General features: G+C 39.0%; 1 protein-coding gene across 1 annotated transcript in view; it reads left to right on the top strand.

The window, feature by feature from the left end:
- Positions 1-23,671, top strand: part of NOX3 (NADPH oxidase 3) — a gene marked incomplete at both ends in the record, with an annotated part of 71,489 nt that overhangs the window by 12,670 nt on the left and 35,148 nt on the right. Inside the window, 4 exons of the mRNA XM_082252329.1 lie at positions 4,037-4,144; positions 4,281-4,365; positions 13,295-13,440; positions 15,676-15,857. Coding sequence (XP_082108455.1) covers positions 4,037-4,144; positions 4,281-4,365; positions 13,295-13,440; positions 15,676-15,857 — 521 coding nt within the window. The remainder of the gene's footprint in view (positions 1-4,036; positions 4,145-4,280; positions 4,366-13,294; positions 13,441-15,675; positions 15,858-23,671) is intronic.

Genomic DNA, 23,671 nt, shown 5'->3' with positions numbered 1-23,671 from the left:
TCAGCCCCGGTTCACACTACTGCGTGTGCCGGGTTCGCATGTCATGTCGGAGCGCACTGCTCCGACATGACATGCGATCAGCTGTGCGGTGCGAGTTTAGCCATACAGTTTGTATGGCTAAATTCGCACCGCACCCGCAGCAAAGACGCACAGGAGGCATTTTTGCTGCCGCATCAGGATCGGATCGCACAGCGGTTCACACTTGTGCGATCCGATCCTGTGCGAACTGCACGATCGCACTGCGATATGCGATCAAACTGGGGGTGTCGTTAAGATTACATTGACACCCCCAGCGGATCGCATATGGCAGTGTGAACTGCCGGGGGTGCGTGTGCGATGCGGGAACAGGCTGCGAATTCGCAGCCTTCCCGCATCGCAATAGTGTGAACCGAGCCTAAATCATAAAAGGCATTCTAGTGCTTTCCATAAAGGGCAGCATACACCTCTTTCATCCAGTACTTCCTTCTCAAAGGACATTTAACTCCACTTTTTCGTGAAAAAAAAGCTTGAATGTTTTTTTTTCTATGTCTTTTATTGTTTTTGTGTTTTCCTTTTTGTTTACTTGTTATAAAAACTTAAAAAAAACGGTCCGGTTTAAAAAAAAAAACGTATAGCATATACAATTGCTATACAAGTCATATCGTAATTGAATGTTATTAAAAAGGACCTTTCCTTTTCATTCTGCAACGTTGTCATTTTCTGTAAAATGCAGTAGGGCAACCTGGAGGCATTTTGTATATAGATGTTGCATGGAAGCCCCCCCCCCCCCCCCCCCAAAATATAATTTCCTACTGGTGTCATTAGCTTACTGATTTTGCTAAAGGTCTGCACTAAGATACAAGTCAGATTTAGTGCATTCCCTGCAACAAAAATAATAATGTTGGTGAGAAATTCTGAAATAGGAAATCATGTCTAAAATGATTCAGACCCTGCCACTTTCCTCATTAGAGTCTTGCAGGTGCATCAGATGATTGATAATCATAGTCACCCCCCATTAACATTCACTTTTCACACGGGCACCCAAACAAACAGCTATTTTGTCAAAATAACAAAAGGAAGGAATTTGCAACAAAGTTGTTAAAATACCTTGCAATGTACATAGATCACCAAGAGGGGAATTTTTTTTTTCTCAACGAAAGTGGGGTTACTCTTTAACTAGCAGCAATCAACAATAATGCAATGAATAGAGAAACAAAAAAGAAGAGACGATTCTCCTTAGTGGAAACATTTTTCATTTTATTAAATTAAAACAATTAGTCTTCTAGTGCCATACCAGTACCATCTAATCCGCACAGGACCTGCAAGAATGATAGAAGGGCACATCGGTTGAAAATAAAATTAGCACAAAATCAATATATTTTCTTCTTAAGTTTTTCTTTGTATGCGAAAATGTTACCTGCCAACTAACTGATAAAGTGTGACATTAAAAATAGATTAGTCCCAACTAAAAAAGGTTTACAGATTTTAGATGAATGATAAAGACAGTTGGTTTACTAAAGCAGTAGAGGATGTTCATTTAGCAAGGTGAATGTTCACTTTGCAAAGCAGATGCTAGTTGAAGCTTTGCTCACGTTGAACACTCAATCATTTACGGATAATAAAATAATTTCTTTCTAAGGCCGGCCATACACGGTTCCAATCTTTGTCGGTTCAGCATACCCTCCGAGTTTTGAAACATTAAGGTCCTTTCACACAGTGGAGTCCATCGAGTTTTTCTCAGAGGGGGGATTGACCTGCAGATCCCCGCTGAGCAGGCGGATGACAGCTGTGTCTCCGCGCTGTGTGCAGAGACACAGCTGTCAGGTCCCTCTGTTCTCTATGGGGGAATCGGATGGGATTGGGTTTCCATCCGTCCAGATTTGACGGATCGGATTGGATGTCAGCGGACATGTCTCCGCTGACATCCGATGCCCCATAGAGATGCATGGGGCATCCGTTCAGATCCGTCTGAAAAACGGACAGGCGGATCTGAACGGTCCGCCTGTGTGAAAGGGGCCTAATGGTCAGGCTGAATGTACCAAGGTGATCAATCAATCAACTTGGATGCAACCAGCCTGCCGGATTCACTTTCAATTATCACACGCACATGTCAGCTTCAATTATTGAGCTTTGCTACCAACTGACTTGTTATATCAAGAGTAAAGCCCCGTACACACGCACAGATCGTCGTCATACAAATGTTCGTCTTTTCTCCCCGGGATGTCGGTGTCTGTTGAAAAGTGCAAAGACAGCACAAGGACAGCACAAGAATTTTGTCCGCAGACTTCAGCTGACTGCAGAAGTTATGTCATGTAATGGTTAACTTTCCCTGTGTTTTTTATTTTCTGAGCATGCCCAGTCTTGCAAATCTGCGGTCTGTCGGCTGATTTCTGTACTGACAGGCGAACAATCGTCCGTTCTGGTGTCTGCAGACAAAAATTTTCATGTTTGCAAGAAAGACTCTTGTCCGCAGATTGTGTGCAGACATCTGTCGGAGGCACCATACTAACACGCATACAATCGGCAGATCTTTCGTCCGCCGACGTTTGTATGACGACGATCTGCGTGTGTGTACGGGCCTTTAAAGTAGCATTGTTAACAGTCTTTACTCCTTTTTGTAAATCGATCCCATAGATCCTGCATAAAGGATTTTGATGCACATGGTAAAGATAAAGTAATAAAATGGAATAACTATCCACTAATACAATATACCTGGAATGATTTTTTTATTTCAATGAGCAAAGTCTGACTGATGATATGTTTAGGGGTACTGAAGGTAAAAAATGCTTCTATTAATAATTCATTGTACTTGAAGCAATGAAGGCTTACAGGAGTTGTAAAGTCAAAAGGCTTTTTTTTTTATCTTAATGCATTTCTTCTGGGTGTAGTAGCCCCCCCAGCACCCCCTAATATTTACCTGAGGTCCTTCTCTGTCCAGCAATGACCATGAGTCCCTCGGCCGTCCGGGACTCTCCCTCCTGATTAGCTGAGACACAGCCGCAGCACCAAGGGCTCCCACGGCTGTCAATCAAAGTCAGTTAGCCAATTGGGGGAGAGAGGGGGTGGGGCCCAACGGCAGCCCTGTGTCTGAATGGAAACATGGGCTGCAGCTTGCTTGGGTGCCCCCATAGCAAGCTGCTTGCTGTGGGGGCACTCAATAGGAGGGAGGGGCCAGGAGCAGCAACGAGGGACCCCGAGAAGAAGAGGATCTGGGCTGCTCTGTGCAAAACCAACTGCACAGAGGAGGTAAGTATAACATGTTTGTTATTTAAAAAAGAAAAAAAAAACGAGACTTTACAATCACTTTCAATTATTTATTGGTAGAAAGAAAGTAACATGGTCTTGGACAGTGATGGCGAACCTTGGCATCCTAGATGTTTTGGAACTACATTTCCCATGATGCTCAACCACACTGCAGAGTGCATGAGCATCATTAAAAATGTAGTTCCAAAACATCTGGGGTGCCAAGGTTGGCCGTCACTGTTCTAGGGGAATCCCCTGTCCATTGCCCTGGGTCATGAAGTCATTACCAATTGTCTTTTTTACTGTGATAAAGGCATAGGTTATGCAGAGGACTGACATGATCAGGTCAAGTGGGCCCATCTCAGAATGGTGCACCTTGTCACGGCATAGAGAAGCCTTTAATTGAAGTGAGGAGAGAAAGGAAAGATGAGAGCTGAAAGGAATGTGCTGGTTCCTTATGCCCTTGAGGAGTGTGAAAGGTGTATGAAAAGAGTTAAACCCTTTAAAGTGCAAATAAGTGCTTGCTAAGTGGGAGTAATAAGATAAAAAGGTATGCCACACTTTTAACAAGATTTTATCTTCACAGCACTATATTCTGAATCAGAGTATGGTGTTCTGGTGGAAAAGCAAATGTCTTTTATGTAAAAATGTACTGTATAAATAATGAATAGGCATTCTTCACATGTTCACATACTAAATGAATTATAGGTGTACATGTGAACTGATTTGAAGACTAAAATACAGAAAGGCAACGTTTAAAATACATGATGAAATGCCCGAAAAAAATCTCATAATCTTTCATATTTCTTCACAGTCGTCTTTGGCTTGGGCTAGAGCTTCTGCGATGTGTCTGAATTTTAACTGCATGCTGATTTTGATTCCAGTTAGTCGAAATTTTGTTTCCTTGCTGAGAGGAAGTATGGTGAGTTAAATAAAACAGTTATTATTGTATTTAAAAGGTTTGTTGTCTGTTGTGTTGATAACCTATACCATTTTGCATGCTTCTATTTTATGCTCCACTATGGCGCACATTATTGCTTGAGTTTCTTTTTGTTTAGTGCTGCAGTGGAAATATGAGAAGACTACTTGACAAAAACATTACATTTCACCGACTTACTGGATACATGATTGCCCTTCATTCAGGTAACTTAGCTTTTGCATTTTATATAGCAGTTAGTTATCATCTTTCTATGTACCAGAAAAATGTTTTTTAATTTGTATTTGGACAACATGGACTTTCACAGCTAATGTTCTCACTGATAACGTCTATTAGTCAAATTGGATTTACCAGGCAATTTTTTTGGATAACTTCACAAACACAGGAATAGAGGGATGGTTGGGGGAGTTGAAGAGGGGGGGGGGTGTTTTAGTGGGGAGTAGGGATTTGGCAGAGTAGCCTGGTAACCCCTAGACTATATTTGGGAGAAAAATCAGGAAGAGTATCTGTAATTAGAAGAGGGATGCCTCCACCTTTACACGTGTCTCTTGCCTCCTTCTGTGGGGGAGAAATATGATAAATATGGTTGTAAGGATAAGCTCCTAGGGGATAAACCTTTTATTACATCTTTGTAACTTTATTTATTTTGTGGTGTCTACGAAAACAATATGCTTTTCTATTAATTTTTCTTTTGCTTATTTTATGAATGTTGTCTGGGTTTTTTAGATTGTGTTGTATTGTTACCGTTGACCATTCCCTCCTCTTCAAAAAACCTCTCTCTCTTGGCCTTCAAGACTGCTTTTTCCAGGTTCTCCTCCTACCTATCACAGCGCTCCTTAAGTGTTACCTATAACTCTGTTTCCTCTTCGCCACTTCCTCTTTCTGTAGGAGTACCTCAGGGTTCTGTCCTCGGACACCTCCTCTTCTCCATTTATACTTCCTCCCTAGGTCAATAAATAAACTGCCATGACTTCCAGTACCATCCCTATGCTGATGACACACAAACCTATCTCTCTACTCTTCACCTCACTCCTTCAGTGTCCTTTCACATTACTAACTTACTAACTGACATATCAGCATGGATATCACACCACTTCCTCAAACTCAGCCTTTCTAAAACTGAGCTCATAATTTTTCCTCTGTCCCATGCCTCCTCCCCTGACTTCTCCATCAAGCTCAATTATACAACCATCAGTCCCTCCCCTCATGCCAGGATGCTAGGTGTCATCCTAGACTCTGACCTGTCCTTTCAGCTCCAAATCCAATCGCTGTCCAAATTTTGCAGACTTCACCTCTGTAACATCTCCAAAATACGCCCCTTTCTAACCGTTAAAACCACTGAGCAACCTATTTACTCCCTTGTTATCTCTCGCTTTGACTATTGTAACTCCCTACACATTACCTCTCCCCAAGCTATCCCTTTGTCAGTCTGTCATGAATGCTGCTGCCAGACTCATCCACCTTACCAACCGTACAGTGTCTGCCACCCCTCTCTGCCAATTCCTCCACTGGCTTCCCATTGCCCAACAAATACAATTCAAAACACTAACAATAACATTCAAAACCATTTACAACTCTCCCCCGAGCTACATTACCAATCTTATCTCCAAATATCACCCAAACTGTACTCTCCGCTTCTCCCAAGACCTTCAGCTCTCTAGCTTCCTTGTTTCCTCTTCCCATGCTTGTCTCCGGGGCTTCTCCAGAGCCTATCCCATCCTGTGGAACTCACTACCCAATCTGTCCAGTTATCTCCTACTCTGTCTATTTTTAGGCGATCCCTGAAAAATCATCTCTTTAGGAAGGCCTATTCTGCCATCAGCTTACAACTGAATCTTCTACTTCCCTCATCAGTTCATCCCTCACAGTTACTACCTTTTTGTTTAACCAGCTCCTCCCTATTAGACTGTAAGCTTGCAGGAGCAGGGCCCTCCTAACCCTCTTGTATTGAATTGTATTGTTGCTGTATTGTCTCCATTTATATTGTAAAGCGCTGCACAAACTGTTGGCGCTATATAAATCCTGTATAATAATAATAATAATAGTAATAATAATATTGTTGTTGTTACTTTTTTAACTGAATGAATAAAAAGAAATTGAACACAGAAACATCTGACAAATGTATATATATGTGTATATATATATATATATATATATATATATATATATTTAAAAGTGATCATATCTTTGTACTGATCTTAAAGCGGTAGTAAACTCTCTATTTGAACTTGTACCCACAAGTAAGCTTACAATAGTGCTTACCTGTAGCTACAATGAAAATCATCTAAACACACACTGTTTAGGAGATATTCACACTGGTAATAGCTGATGAAGTCACCCACACATGCACAGTGATGCTCTGCTTTCAGGGCACACAGTATGCTGTAGAATGGAGAGCACTGCGCCGTGCCTGCAGCTCCCAGCCTCCCACACATTCAAACAGCTGCAGCCCACAAACCTAAAAGGAAGAAAGGGTGGAGATCGAAGCCCCGGCAGCAGTAACAGAGCAGCAGAGTATGTGGTGTATACTAGCACATTATGGCATAAATCTGCTATAGATGTCAGAATGAAGGATTAGATTGGATCTGGGTTAGCTCAGAAAATAAACTAATAGAGATGGTACTGAGGATCCATGACCATAGACATTAATAAGACCGTGGATGCTTTACACAGATCACTACTAGTAATGGTCATCCTCGGTATTAAAGGTGGCCTGTGATTCATTATCTTCCAAATTGCAAATTACAGAATAGGCTCCCTGTCTATCAAGCCTAGCAAATACAGTACTTTAGCTCTGGCTTCCTCATTAAAGAAGTCATTAAGAGAGGTGTTGATTTTGCCTAGACCTATGGCTAGATACCCTTTCCTTTTCCTTTAATTACAGGCAGAGGACTTTAGTTCTGCACCTTTATCTCTCAGTTTCTGAAATCTTGGTGATTCCACTTTGCATCAGTTTTTTCTCAGCACAGAGAGGAAAGACACACAGGTTAATGACAATACTGTTTATGGTATAGAAATTGTTAAATGATAATGGCAGTTGCCTACACTCCTTTTGGTGATGATTAATCCTGATGTCCAGACGAATTAGAAAGTTTAAGAAATCAAAAAGTGGGCAACTGATCATATATTTTTTACATATCACATTTATTATTAACACACAGGCCCAGGGAATGTTGATGCTGTAACACAGGGTCATTGCTTAGACTACCCATTGCCCAAGTAGAAAAAGCAATGATGGGTTCTACTGTTTTGCAGCACTTCTGGCTGGCCTGTCATAGATTAGAAATACATTTCTGCATTATTGAATCATTTTGTTACTTAGTTCTTGGACATGTGATGCCTGAGAGAAAATTCGAGTTTCCAGGGTATCTAAAAAAACATATTGGGAAGGAGGATCTTCAACTTAGTTGGTAGATTTTTGGTGGTTAGCCTATTGATATGGGCAGCCAGCTCACCCACTGAATTATTGAAGGCCTGGAAATTTGTTACAGGGTTATATTGGGTATCATTGAAATTAAAGGTATTAGATGAGGTCTTATACCCCTGGTTGCCCTGTGATTCGCCTTTAGCAGCCACCTTCTAAGCATGCCTTAAACATATGGTTTGGTACCTATGTGCCCCCAGTAGATTATGCCGTGGGCTATAGAGGCTGAGTCAAAACACAGAGTATGTGTATAGTAAGCAGGGTTTAAAGTCAACATACATGCTGTCAAATGATTGGATAGAATAGTTAGAGTTAGTGCTAGGGTTTATTTCCAAGAGTTTCAGGAAATACTTAAAGCCAAAACAAGGGTCTAACCCTTCGCTACTCTACCCAAAACAAAAGAAAAATCTAAAAATAAAGCTTTGCCATGTTTCACTGTGCCCCTTATAGTGTACAGTGCACCTAAGTTCATAGTAAAGAGTATTGGTGCACACAAAAGGATGCAGGAGGAGAATTAGGAATCCACGAGAGCCCAAAGAAAACCGGTTACAGGACAATCAGCACCAACAAATGGACAGAAGGCCAAGCAACAACATGAACAGACTAACCTCAGTTTAATGCACAAACATATGCTAGGTGGCCAACCACCCTCAAGACAATTACCGACTGGCTGGCTGGAGGAGCCCACTGCTCGTTGCTTTACATGCTTTGATACTACAATGGCATACTAAAAAAAGAGCCATCACAAAAAAAATGTGAATATCTTAAAACATATGCAAGGAAAGAAAATAATATTGAACACGTTTTTAACAAGGTGACAAAAATGGTGATCCTACACCAAAGCAGTCACAGTATTTGATGGAATCAGGTTCCTTGCATATAACACATTGTACTTTATCTCTGATTTGTCATATAAAATGGTACATGAAGAATCATTTAAATTATATTGACTAGGTACAAATCTTACAGCTTATTAGAGAGATCTCAAAATGATCATACCCTGCTAAAAGTATTCACTGATGCTTTTCAAGCAGTGTTTCGCATAATTGGCTTCTTCTGCGTTTAAAAATATACAAAGCCTACTTTATTAGCATCTGCCATTATCTTGCTGCATCAATAACAGGTTTTTCTAATAGAGGTGAGCAACCTTGAAAGAAGAGCATTTAGATCTGTGTTTACGTGCTAACCTTTAATTTCTCATTGGTTCTCAGCTACTTCAAATGCAAGCTTTAATTGCTAAAATTGGAAAGGATGTAATTAGGGCCTGTTAGAGCCAGTGCATTTTCAAAGAGGAATACACAACACTGTTATCTGTAATCAAGAGCCAAACTAAAAATGCCACTCAAGGGATCTGTGCTTATCCTGGCTTTTCATCTTCACACATCTTTGTACAATAATGAAGCTATGCTGTCAGTATCCCATTAATAAAGAAGGAGAACACAAACATTTTTCATTTTCACACTTGCCTGAATTCATTACTATTAGTTCCCTTTAGATTCTAGGCCTGATATACTAAAGCAAATTAACAGAAGCAGGGATAAATTGTTACAGTACTCTAGATTGTGAGCTCAGATGTCCATACACATGGGCTTGATTTACTAAAAATGGAGGGTGCAAAATCGGGTGCAGCTGTGAATGGAAGAAAATCAGCTTCTAACTTCAGCTTGTTCAATTAAGCTTTGACAAAAAACCTGGAAGCTGATTGGTTTCTATGTACAGCTGCACCAGATTTTGCACTCTCCAGTTTTAGTAAATTAACCACATAGTGATTGAGATCCAATATCCAAACTACATTTAGTGTGATTTGTTGCTAGGCTCAGGGCAAGGATACCAAACTGCGCCATCCTACTCAGGTGGAGCAGGGGGTGGGGCTATTAGCACTGAAATTTATGTAATGGTTGCAACATGCATTGAAATTGCACAATAGGTTGTGGGCTTGTGGCACACCACAGCAAATTCCCACAGTAGCTAACAGTGGCAAAGGAAACAAATGTATCTGCGTTGGTGATATCACTGAAAGGAAAGAAATGCTCCTGCATCAGTAGTGTCACTAGAAGAAAACAAATGCCATTGCATTGGTGGTGTCATTAAAAAGAATAATGCCCCTGCATAGGTGGTGCTTCTAAATGGAAAAAATGCTGCTGAATCAGTGTCAGTGGGGATAAAATGCTTTGGCATCTGTCAGTGGGATGAAAGAGGGGAGAGGAGATCAGGGAAAAGGGGGCTCAGTGGCGTGCATTTATCTAGGGTGCCTCATGGCTCTAGGGAAGGTAGGAGAGCTGAAGGGCTTTCAGGGAGGTAGGGTGACTATGAGTCTTTTTGGGTCTTTGAGGGTGAAAGCAGAACTCTGGCCCTGAGTTGCTCCTGCCACCACTGTGTTTTGACAGTTCAGATTTTCTTATCAGCCTGCCACCCACCTGTGAATGAAGGCAATTTCTACTTCTTCCCATCTCTGGTCATTTAATATTTCACATGACAAGCAGGTATGGGAAGAACGGCAGTCTGTCCTACTGCATAGCAGGTGCCTGTACTGAGAAGGAGGCCTGTTCTCACTGTGCACCCTCTCTCCATGGTCTCCTCAACACACAGTAGGCTACCATTGAAAGGAGGAGAGGGAGGAAAGGAGGAGAAAGCAGAATGCTTCCTCTAGCAGCTATTATGGTCCCTGCTCTGCTGGAAGGGTGCAGTTCCCCCCCAACAGGATCCCGGCCACGTCCTACTCTAGTGCAGGCTCAGTTCTTTACAGTGATGCTCGGGGATGGCGGGTCAGGGATCCCACAATATGGGCTTACTGACCCACCATCTCCGAGCATCACTGTAAAGAACTGAGCCTGCACTAGAGAAAGCGGAGCCCATGCTTCCTGTATAGTTCCTAGAGTGTTCTTGACCTCTTAAACTTCTGCCTGGAAAGTATATCTGTCTTGAAAAATCTCTATATTGGACTCATCCCAAACTGTGGAATATGCTGGAAGACCAAGAACTTTAGTTGCGTGCTGCAGTAGATTTTTAGAGGTATCAGAATTTGCAAGACTTTATGCCAAAGAGTGTTGCATTGAGCCTGGGTAGAAACTACCTCTAGGACATTATAAGAAGGATTTATTACCCATCAATCAAGGTATGTGACTGTTCTACAAGGGTCAAAAATAGTGCAGGTAGGTTGGTGTCGTTAGCTACTAGAGGCACAGTGCCACATCCCAAAATGTAACGAAGGAAGGAAGAAAAAAGTCCCACAGGGATTTTTTAGGCATAGGCCAACCAGATAGGAGTAATCAAGAAAATGGAAAGTGTATAAAATCAACAATTTTTATTCAAGAAAATTTAAACAGGAATAAAAGGTAAATATGATCACCAATAGTAGTATAAAAACACAGAAATTTTACAGATACAGTATCGAACATCTTAATGGTCAGATATGCTCATAGTCTGGAACATAAGGGTGGTCTTCTACAGTGGAGGGCCAAACCAGTTCATGATAAACAGACATCCCAACATGTTTCGACATCTACACTAATTTCTTCTTCAGGGGAAAAGACAGAGCATAATCTTTTTCTATAAATATAAAGTATACATATTAGCATTGTACAAACAGTGAAATACATAGGTATAAAGCATCCATCTATATATAGGGAAACACAGAATCAGTCTGCCATACTCACAGTGTATCGATGTAATAATACGTGACTTTATGCAATAGCCTACAGCTCCTAAATCTGCCCCTCCCAAAAGGGGCGAAAATCGCCAAAGCTTTCAAAATATAAAAAAATAAAAGAAAAATTATTTTTTTAAGATTTCTAAACATATTGGGATGTCTGTTTATCATGAACTGGTTTGGCCCTCCACTGTAGAAGACCAATCTTATGTTCCAGACTATGAGCATATCTCACCATTAAGATGTTCGATACTGTATCTGTAAAATTTCTGTATTTTTATACTACTATCGGTAATCATTCACCTTTTATCCATGTTGGAAGAAATATTCTTGAATAAAAATTGTTGATTTTTACACTTTCCATTTTCCTAATTACTTTTATCTGGTTGGCCTATGCCTAAAAAATCCCTGTGAGTCTTTTTCCTTCTATCCTTTGTTACAAGGGTCAAGAGCTAGATTTATTCAGGAGAGATCTACTGCTACTCAAGAAAGACTATGACTGTTCTTACAGGGTCATAGATCTGTCCGGTTACTCTCACAAGCAAGAAATTTCCAATAGGCTGCTCTTAATGGGCCAACTACTACTACTACTTTTAGAATTCCTCTTCTATTGTTTTGCTCATTTTGGGTATCCTGAATCCATAAATTGAGTAAATCTATAAAAGTTAAAAAGTCTAAAGCTGGGCATACAGGGATTGAAATTCAGCCAGTTCTGCAGTTATTGGCCAAATTTCGATCCATGTATAGGCAGGCTGGTTGTACAGAAGTCAATCTATCAATCAACTTCTGTACAACCTCCCTGTCGGGTTTTTACCGGTCGTTCAGTGCCACTGGCTATAGCCGACAGCACTGATCAGTTTATTCAGATGGTGTGAAAGTCTCCCCGCTGTCATAATAACTCATTTCTCCATCCACATGGAGTGTGTGGATCGGGGAATCGGCTAATTTTTTTGTTCACCAGTTAATATATGGGGGGGCCTAAAGTGACTGGCACCCAACTTATTTTCCAGCCCACTATAATACAAGAACCAGACCCTGACATGGAAATGTTAGCCTACGGAATGGCTTAGGGGTAATTCTGCACCAGGAGGAGTGTACACCTAACTGATCATATACTGATATTCATTGTGTACAGTTTGAATCTTGTTTGTCTTGTATGGGCCTTCTGTTATAGATAGTAATAAAACATTAGGCACTGATGCTTCTTACAAATGAAATACCAACACTGACATTCCTACCCCCATTCCTGTGAAAACTCCCCAGTGTTTATTATATGAAAGAGCAGAGATTTATAATGTGAAAGCCATTATTAAATGCTTTAAGAGCCATATTTATAAAGAATTGAAGATCACTTTTAATAATTATTCACTGGTGGTTAATCAATCCTGTCATTTAAAGCACAAGCACCAGGATGCTTTATCTGCAGTGAATGCCAGACTAACTGCTTTGTAAATTGCACTGTAGAGAAACACTGCTATAATAATATGAAAAGTAATGACTAGAAATCCAGTATATGTTCACTATATTAATTTTACTTTTCTATGGAGAGCATAAAAAAATTGTCACCTGCTGTACACGTGGTAACTTCAATTTTAACTGCTTAGAAGAAAAGATTTTGGAACTGTTGAAGAAGCTCTGTAGGTAGACCATGCTGTGAGAGTCCATTATAGACTTCCAGTGGGAAATATATATAATATATATAATGATATGAAGGAAAGCAGGTATTCTTTTTAGTATGTCTGAAATCCTCCAGGACAAAAAAAATAACAGTATAAACTAAAATATCACTTTTAAACTGAACAGTAGACAACACCATCTGAATTTTCTGCCTGGTTTAAAATGGTAAATTATATTTAATTTAAACAACTGTACATTTATGTTAAATATTCGACTGCCCACAGACTCTGGAATCTGAGATTGGTCTGGGAATTCTGTGACTGCTGGTAGATATGAGTCTAAAAAAACAATTTATACAGTTCTCTGTAAAACCTTTAAAATTCATTGAATGTCTAAGTTCTGAATTTGCATAGTTTTTATTAACTTTTATTTTTTTTTTTTACAGCTATCCATATTGTAGCCCATTTAATTAATATAGAACGATACCACAAAAGTCAGTCAATGGACGCGGGAGGATTATGTAACACATTGTCATATATTGGCAATCATCCTAATGAGAGTTATTTAAATCCCGTCAGAAGATATGACACAGTAAGTTGTTTTGAACTGACTTTGATAAAGCCAATTCTTCTGAAGGTTTAGTTTTATTTTTTCATGTTAATCAGCCTCATGACTCTTTTTCAAAAGCTGTCCATTCTAAAGCACTATGCCATGCACTTTTACATATAGTTTACCTCCAATAAGGCTTCCAATCTGGTGCAGCTGTGCATGGTAGCCAATCAGCTTGTAATTTCAGCTTGTTCAATTAACCTCCCTGGCGGTATGATTGTTTCTGATTTTAGGTGCTGAAAGCGGTAGCATTATTTTGCTAGTAATTCTACATCATTTTTTTTTTTTTACTGTGCGTTCTTCTTTATTACATCTCGGGTATGATAAAGTTTGAAACACAAAATTATAATATAATAAATAACTATAAATAAGTTAAAGCATGTGTATATATATATATATATATTAATATATATATATATATATATATATATATATATATATATACGTATACATATATATATATATATATATATATATATATATATATATATATATATATATATATATATATATATATATATATATACACATATATATATATATATATATATATATATATATATATATATATATATATATATATATATATAAAGTACAGTAAAACTGCAGGAAAGGGCACTGGGGCAAACTAATGTCAATTTATTTTATTTTGTAATGTAATCCAATAGGATTACAAAATATCAGTGTGTTTGTGTGTTATACTTTTTGAATTTGCCACTGGTTGCACCCCCCTGCGAGCGTCACGTCGCAGGAGACTGAAGTCGGGGCTCACAGCATCGGGCGGAAGATCCGGTGGCCGTATGCTGCAGGGACACATCGTCAGATCCCGGGGACAAGGTAAGTAACCTCGTCCAGAATCCAGCGATGCTCCCTGGCAGCACCCCGAGTGTGGCTCGGGGTTACCGTTATTGGCACAAAAATTTCACCCCGAGACACACTCGGGAATACCGCTAAGGAGGTTAACGTGTTTTGCTTTAGCTTCTTTAGGGGTTCAAGGGGCTGAACTAAAGAAATAATCAGGATATTAAGATATGTTTAATTAGTCATCTCTCCCAAAATTATCACAGATGGCAGTGGTATAGCATGATAGCAGATGTGAAGATTGCCAGGCAAAGTTAAAGTCCTTCCACTGCACCCACACAAAAAGGGTGGTTCTTCAGAAGCCCCCCACAGGATAGTGTCAGTTTCACCTTCAATTCCTCATATCCAGTAAGTGCAAGTAAAAGGTCCTATCCGACTAGCCAAGCCATAGAGCACCACTAGGAAAGAGTCTCTGGAGGTCCAAAGAAGATCCAAGCCCTAATCCAATGAGTGTCCCCAGGAATCTATGCTATTGCAATCTGTGTTCATGCAGGTAATTACTGAGTAATCATCTCTAGAGCCCCTTTCCTAGTGGTGCTCAATGGCTTGGCTAGTCGGATAGGACCTTTTACTTGCACTTACTAGAAATGAGGAATTGAAGGTAAAAAGGACACTATCCACCTCCTAGGGGTGGCTTCTGAAGGACCCCTCTCCCTTTTGTGTGGTTACAGTGGGAGGGCTTTATCTTTGCCTGGCAAACTTCACATCTGCTATCATCCTATACCACTGCCATTTGTGATCATTTTGGGAGATGACTAATTAATATGACCCTCTAGAACTGGGCATTGCCTAATGTCCTTGATGTTTCTTTAATCATTCTTACCTGCATCCCCTTGAACCACTGAGGAAGCTAAAGCGAAACGCTTTACTTCACATGGCATAGATCTCAAATATTAAGCACAGACCTGAATTCTGTAATAAATGACACTAAGTTGCTAAGGAGAGAAAAGGTGTGGATATAGGTATTTTTCTTCAGAAACACCGGAAAGCTAAAGGACTTGATCTAGCAATACTTGGTGCTTTTCTTAAAAATACATCATCTTAAAATGACCCTTATTTTTGAACATGCAGGACACATTTTAAGGATCATTTAAGAAGAGCAAGGTAATGGAGATTTTAACATAAGTCAATGATGACAATTATATAAGTTTTACAGAATATTCGTGATAATTACTTGAGTTTTCATTTACAGTTTATATAAATCAGCAGCAGCAAAAAAATAAATAAAAATAATATGCATGGTGATCAATAATGTATTTATTAATTTGGTTTCCTTAACACTTAGGCTTCGTAAATCTTGTTGACAAATGACAACATACTAAAGTTGTTTTAAAATGGTTTATTATTGTATTCTAGAGCATAACAAAAGAAGCAATTGTTACATTGGCTGGGATCACTGGCTTTACAATCACGCTGGCGCTTGTGTTAATTATAACCTCATCCACAGAGACCATAAAAAGGTCATTCTATGAAGTTTTCTGGTATACACACAACCTATCCATTGTTTTCTTCATTGGACTTGTTATACATGGTGCAGGGTAAGCATACAAATTTTAGCATTTTGCTTATATTATTACAAGGTGGTGCCTGAAATGTTAATAATAATTAATGATCTTTTAAATTTATACTGGCTCAAATTATGTACTTTTGAACTATGTATGGGGTGACATAAATGAAATGTCTTTAAAGTTAACCACTTCAAGACCAGCATGGTATTTGTTTCCAGGCGTCTTTTCAGTTTTCAGTGCTGTAATAATTACTTGGCCATACAATAGCATACCCAAATAAATGTAACATGATTTTTGAGATAACTATAGCTTAATTTTGGTGGTATTTAATAACTATTGCTTTTTTTTTCTTTTTACTATACAAGTTAATCACTTAAGCCCCGGAAGATTTTACCCCCTTCCTGACCAGGGCCTATTTTGCGATTCGGCACTGCATGACTTTAACGGACAATTGCGTGGTCGTGCAACGCTGTACCTAAATGAATTTGACATCCTTTTTTTCCCACAAACAGAGCTTTCTTTTGGTGGTATTTGATCACCTGTGGATTTTTTGATCATGCGCTATAAACAAAAAAATAGCGTAAATTTTGCAAAAATAACAATATTTTTCACATTTTTTTATATGAAATTCCCAAAAAAAATGTAAAAATCAAAATTAAGGCCATCTTGTTTTATGCTACATATGTTTGGTAAAAAAAAATTGCAAAAAGCGTATTTTGATTGGTTTGCGCAAAAGTTATTGCGTTTACTAACTAAGGGAAAGATTTTGTTTTTTTTTTAACAAGTAATGGCGGCGATCTGCGATTTTTTTGCGGGACTGCGACATTGCGGCGGACAGATCGGACCCTTTACTGACATTTTTGACACTTTTGGGGTTACCAGTGACATTACTACAGTAATCAGTGCTATACATATGCACTGTTACTGTACAAATGACACTGGCAGGGAAGGAGTTAACTTTATTTGAGAGGGAGGGGATAAGTGTGTCCCTAGGGGCGTGCTTCTAACTGTGATTGGATTTGGCTACTGGTGTAAAAACAGAGATCAACGGTCCTACATAGCAGAACCGTATGATCTCCATTCTTACACAGGGGAGAATGACAGGCGGCTGTGTTTACATTAGCCGCCTGCCTTTCTCCTGCTGTAACGGACACGCGCGGGGGGGGGGGGGTCTGTGAGCGAGCGGGAGCACATCTCCAGCGGCGGGCGCTCGCTCGCTAGTGCCTCACAGGCTAGCGACATAGACCTACGTCGCTTTACTTGTAAGGGGCTGCCTGCTGACCTAAATCGGCGTTAGGCAGTCGGCAAGTGGTTAAAAAAATGTCAGCAATTTGGATTAATTACATTTAACTTTATTTTCTTACAAATTTTAATCAATAATATATTTTCATGGCTAATAGATAATGATTACAGTTGCTTCCTGGTTTAAAATTATAGGCTGACATTGTATTAAAACAGATGTGTTCAAGCACAAAGTGGGCATGGCTATGTGCGCCAAAAGCATTATGATTAGTAGCAATAAAATTCCACCTCTCCCCAATCATTGGGGGCTAGTGGCATCTTAACACCAACTCCCTCCTCTTTTACTGTACACATGCTACACCCATACCCCGAATTGTTGGTGGTCAGTCTGGTTGTCAGTATTAAAAAAAAAAATCCCACAATCATTGGTGGTCAGTGGTAGTTTAAAACCCACAACCTTCCAGTGCTTAAGTAATCAGCTGCTCATTTCCTTACTTTCAGTGCTAGTAACTAACACAGCAAAAAGGTACTCAACGGGGAGTTCCTCTTCTTCCTTCCTTCCTTTCCTCCCCATTGTAAGAGAGAGGGGAGGGCTGATTTTGTTGGTTTACAATGATCTAAAGGCACAGAACCCCTCTGGTTGGCTTTGTGCATTTGGCCTGTGAGGTGCTCTGCCTAATGACAGCTTGATATCAGGTATTGAGAACGAACCCCGTGTCAGCATCGGCTTCAAAAACAAAGACCTTCATGTTCTTTAGGATTTACAGGTTCCCCTGCTAGCCATTTACATGCAGTAGCTAGCCATGTAGTGGTTAAAGAGTATTTGGTCTGTCTGTGAGAGTTTGGAGTAAAGAAGGAAGAGCTGAATAAAGCATTCTAAACAGGGGCGTAACTACAGGGGTTGCAGGGGTTGCAATTGCAACTGGGCCCCATGCTCCAGGTGGCCTGTGCGGCTCCCCTGTACACCTGGATAGGAGGGACGGTGGGGGGGAGCATGTAGGGAAATCACTGTCCTCCTTTTTCCTCCTGTAGCTGCAGGAGGAAAATGGAGGAGAGTGGTTCCTCTGTATGCTGCCCTGCCACTCCTCCTATCCAGTTCACTTCTGTTCTGCTGTCTCTGGGCCCCTGTGTGCTCCTATGGTCCCCCCCCCTACTGTGCTGCCCCCTCCCCCCACTGTGCTCCCTCCCTTCTCCTGCCGGCTGCTGCAGGGGATGTGTCACAATAGAGAATCAGGAACGGGTCGGTAAATATGTAATTTACCAGCTCCTTCCTTTTCTGAATGGACAGAGTCATAGTCAGTGACATTGTAAAAAAATTAAATAAAATGATAAAAAAATAATACAATTAAAATACCAAAAAATAAAAACTAGTGACACCAGTGGGTGAACTTCCAGGATCGCACACTTGCAACCGGGCCCTGGCATTCCACCACCGTAGGGATGCCCCAAGTTGGCAGGAAGGGGGCCCACTGCAGAACTTGTGAAAGGGTCCCGCTGCGGGACCGTAATAAAGGGCCCCGCAATGAAGTAAAGGGCCCCAGGATCAGTGGGAAGAGCCCCAGGCTTGAAGGAAAGGGCCCCCAGCCAGGAGTCAGGGGGGCCCTTCATGGTTTCTTGCCCCAGGGCCCTGAAGGTTCTAGTTATGCCTCTGTTTTGTGCTTTAAAGCAGTTTAATTACCCATAGCAACCAAAGTGATTTAATTGATTTACCTGCAGTAGCTAGTCATGAAGTGGTTAAAGAGTATTTGGTCTGTCTGTGAGAGTTTGGAGTAAATAAGGAAGAGTTGAATAAAGCATTCTAAACTTGCACTTTAAAGCAGTTCAATAACCCATAGCAACCAAAGTGATTTAATTGTGATTAAAAGTGATTTAATTGATTGCTGTTGAGTTTAGGTTGCAAAGCTTTTCTACTTTTTAAATTACTTTATTTTACAACCTTAAAGGTAAAGATTTTTAGCTATTTGCCAAAAGAGTAAAATGGCTGATATTCACCTCTTAATCATTTTATGAGTAACAAATGACATTGAGCTATCCACCTACAAAAAAGTGGAATTACAAAAGTGAGTTTACAGGTGAAAAACATTACCATGAAATCGTTTTGTTTTTTTAATTTTTTATATATATTCTTTTAGTTTTTCTTACCACTGCCACCACCCAAGAAAGAGCATAAAATGCTCCTTAAGGTAGAGCAGCAAAGAACCGCTGCTACATCTCTTAGTGGTGGCTGAATCCACTGCCTTGTAGTCATAGGTTAAGGGAGAACACCAAATGGAAGCTGGATGACCTCCTACATAATATATATTACATTTATTTATTTTGCTCAAATAAAATAGATGGGGTTGCGTCAAGTAAATGTATACAAAACGTGTTAAGCCTTACATTTTTGCATGCCCCAAAAATGGCAAATAAACTTCAATACCCAAAATTGTTCATAGGTGATGATTTAAAAACTTTCCATATTTAACCATGAATGATGGCCCTCAGATTATTGCTTTCACTTCATCGTTCCTGGCAATGCCTCACATAGACATGGAAAGATTAATTTACCTGTCTCTGACCTTTACATGAATCAGGAGCAAGTACCAACACTTTCGGTGTAGCACACCTCGGAATTTTAAATGGTGTCTATGTATGTATGTATGTATGTATGACATATCTATGTATGTATTTGAAGCAGCATATTGTTTTTATCATTGCATGCTGATCACTGTTATACATTTTTTTTTTCATTTTGCTTAGATTAGATCTTTCTTTGGTTTCAGAACATCATGCTTTGGTTGTATCAGTTGCAATATTTGTATGGCCTGGTAATAGCAAATAAGTTATACTCTTGTACTAATTCCTTCTCGTTCTCAACAAACAGTAGATGGACTTATATTTTGCTTTTTCTTCTTCTGTTGCTCTCACCTAAAAAGGAAAGGTTGTTCTTCTTCAAAACAATAGTGTGCCATCCCTTTAAATTGGATCTGATATTGTGATCAGTACATAAATGTAACAAAAACAATGTGCAAATGATGTGCAAACAGTATAGACCTTGAATGTCTCTCTTGCAAATTATAAAGGGCAAGCAAGCAAGATGTGCAAAATGAGCAGTGACTGGACTTTAAATGTCCCTTTTACCAAAATCTGAGCAAAAATTAGCAAGCAACGAATCAAAACAACAAATAATAGTCCATATGTGAAAAAGTGCTTGATGTGCAGAATTATTTAAAGGTGCTGAAGTGCTCAAAGGTGCTCCTTTAAAGAAGATGGCCCCTTATCAAATTGTGTGGATCCCAAATTACAGGGATCAGAAAAGCAAGTTATCCATCCAGTGATAGGTGACTCATATCAGATTTGCATTCTGAAAAATTTACTCCATATAGGATCGATTTCCCAGAGGATCAACTCTTACAGTATATCATCATTAGATCGTTCATAAGACAATCACATATAGAAATCAAGCAGGGAGAAGCTCATAGTGTAATACAGCAAAGAAAAGTTTATTAAAAACTGTTAAATTCACTTACATTTAGGTAGTGAATAACAGGCCGGCCGCAATATTTCACACCTCACCAGCAGGCGGTGATATCACACACACTCTCCTTGTGGCGCGTTTCCCCAAAACTGGCGATTGTAAGGTTTGTGATTGTTTGATAAGTGATCTAAGGATGATATAAGAGTTGATCCTATGGGATTTGATCCTATATGGAGTAAATTTCCAGGATTGAAGATTTGCTAGTTTGCCCAGTGTCGTTAATATATAGATTGCAGCAGTTCCATCCGGTTTATTTAATTAAACCTTGATTCTGAATGCTCCAAGCACAAGATTTTCTTTTATATTTTGCCGTTCTTACCTTGGGTTATGTAAAGCTCTGCGTAAACAGATGACGCTACATAAGTACCTGTAATGAAAAAAATAAATAAATAACAAAAATAAATGTGATGTGCCAATTGGCAGAGGATAAAGAAACAAGGGCATCCCACTTGGAAATGTATGGGTTAGCTGTTTTCTAAGAAAACATGTCCATTGCCGCTGGACTGCTTGGTGAACCTTAACATTTTGGTCAACATAGCTCTGGCCTTAGAAAGTTAATTTTTTTCAGTGGATTTCCATGGTTTTGAAAAAGCCAAGAATTCCAATATTCTCCCACAGCCTCTGAACTGTTCTTCCAGAGTCAAAGAATGGGTAATAGTTGCTGTTCAAAGGGTAGCACTCGTCTTCCAAAAATTGAGAGTTTCTACATGATAGTTGAGAATCTGTTTAACTTTCCGCTAGCTCTGGTCTAATTTACAAACAACATTCTTTTATAGTGTTTTAATGTATACTGTTCTAAAATTATTTATATTTCTGTTTTATAATATTCCTATTTAACATGGTTTGTTTTGAGTGCGTTTCCCTCAAAAATATACAGTATAGAAAAAATAATGTGGTATCATATTAAACAAAGTATGTATGATTATTTTTGCAGAGTACATCATTGATATGAACTTTGGAAAATGTTTTGTTGTAAAATAGAGTATAACAAAAGGAGATGATGATGATATTAATGGAAGAATAGATGCATTTAATATCTATATTTTACCTGAATTTATGATAATGACAACATTGTTATTTTTAAGTTTCCCCTTAGTCTATGCATAACAGAATCTTGAAATTCATGCCTCTTTGCATTGGTATTTCTTTTCTTTTTGCTGATCATCTGTAAAAGATTAGAGAATAATTGCAACCTATCCCATACTAGCTTTATTAACCACTTTAACACTGCTCACGTTGCTGCTACTGCAGCAACGCGGCCGCCCTGGGGACGGTGACAGGCTGGGATAGATCACAGTATTCAGCATAGCTGAACCTGCGATCTCTTTCTGTGTCACACAACCCCCTCCCCCCATACATGTCAGTAGGCATGAGGCACACATTTAACCCCTTGATCACCAACAGTGTTAACCCCTTCCCTGGCAGTGTCATTATTACAGTAACAGTGCATATTTATAGCACTGATTACTGTAGTAATGTCACTGGTCCCCCCAAAAGTGTCAAAAATGTCAGTTAGGGGTCCGATCTGTCCGCCGCAATGTCGCAGTCCCGCAAAAAATCGCAGATCGCCGCCATTACTAGTAAAAAAACAAAATACACAAAAAAAATGACAAATCTTTGCCGTAGTTAGTAAACACGATAACTTGTGCAAACCAATCAAAATACGCTTATTGTGATTTTTGTAACCAAAAATATGTAGCAGAAAACAAATTGGCCTAAAATGTTAAAAAATGTTAATTTGGAAATTTTATATATACAATTTTTATATATCAGAATGTGAAAAATATTGTATTTTTGTTTTCAAAATTGTCGCTCTTTTTTTTCAAAAAATAAAAATCGCACAGGTGATCAAATACCACCAAAAGAAAGCTCTATTTGTGGGGAAAAAATGGACATAAATGTAATTTGGATACAGTGTTGCATGACTGCGCAACTGTCCGTTAAATTAACGCAGTGCCGAATCGCAAAATATGGCCTGGTCAGGAATGGAGTAAAATCTTCTGGTCTTAAAGTGGATAAAAATACGCTCATTGAGAATTTTTTTGTCAAAGACATGTAGCTTAATACATTCTGGCCTAAATATATGACAAAAATTGAATATATTGGATATTGTTTAACTGTCAAAGTAGAAAATGTCAATTTTTCACAAAATTTTCGCTCTTTTTTTATTAATATCTTAAAAAATGAAAAGCACAGATGATCAAATACCACCAAAAGAAAGCTGTGTTTGTGGGAAAAAGGCCTTAAATTTCGTTTGGGTACAGCATTGCATGACCGCGCAATTGTCAGTTTAATTCGCGTAGTGCCAAGTTGAAAAAAGTGGCCTGGTCATTAAGCAGGAAAATCCTCCGGTCTTAAAGTGGTTAATGACAGCAATGCCTGAAAACAATTGTATTATGACTTTATTGATAAATATCAAACTGTAAAATTAACCGTATATTGTTTTTAATTTGCCGTGTATTATGCAGGAAATCCGCATCAACATTTTGTGTAAATACCAGGATTAGGGTATTTTTAGTTTATAGTGTAACTCATTTTGTTTTTTCGTTTTGGATGAAGCAGGAAAGGATTAGAACTCCTTTAAAGTTTTTTTTTTTTTTTTTAATTTCGGTCTATTTTGTCGCTGAGTAGATTCAACCTCTCTATTTGTCTAGGTGACTGTGGTCACCAAGACAAAAAAAGTAGGGAAATATGAGTGTGACACAGACGGTACAAAATAAAGGTACATGGTCTTTAACCATTTTATGTTATATATACAAATACAATAAAAAAACCTGAGCAACGCATACACTCTGCTATACATTATGTATTTATCATTTGCAAAATTCAGTAAAACTGAAAATTAAGATAGATGATATATTATTTATTCATCATGCCATATATTTAAAAATTGTATTCTATGCATTCTGTATAAATACATAAGATATACATAAGATTATCCATATTGTTGTATTTACTGAGATGTTTCTAACACTTAACTAAAAAATCAAACTTTCAGCTTAATGAGCTCTAAAATATTGTAAAACCAGAGGAAATGTTTTTCATGTCATAATTTTAGCTTTTAGTTATTTGTCAAATCCCCTAT

The sequence above is a fragment of the Pelophylax lessonae genome, assembly GCF_965119305.1.
Source record: "Pelophylax lessonae genome assembly, chromosome: 3".
NCBI classification, from domain to species: Eukaryota; Metazoa; Chordata; class Amphibia; order Anura; family Ranidae; genus Pelophylax; species Pelophylax lessonae.
Note: the sequence above shows the minus strand (reverse complement) of the source record. Positions and strands in the feature narration are given on the sequence as shown.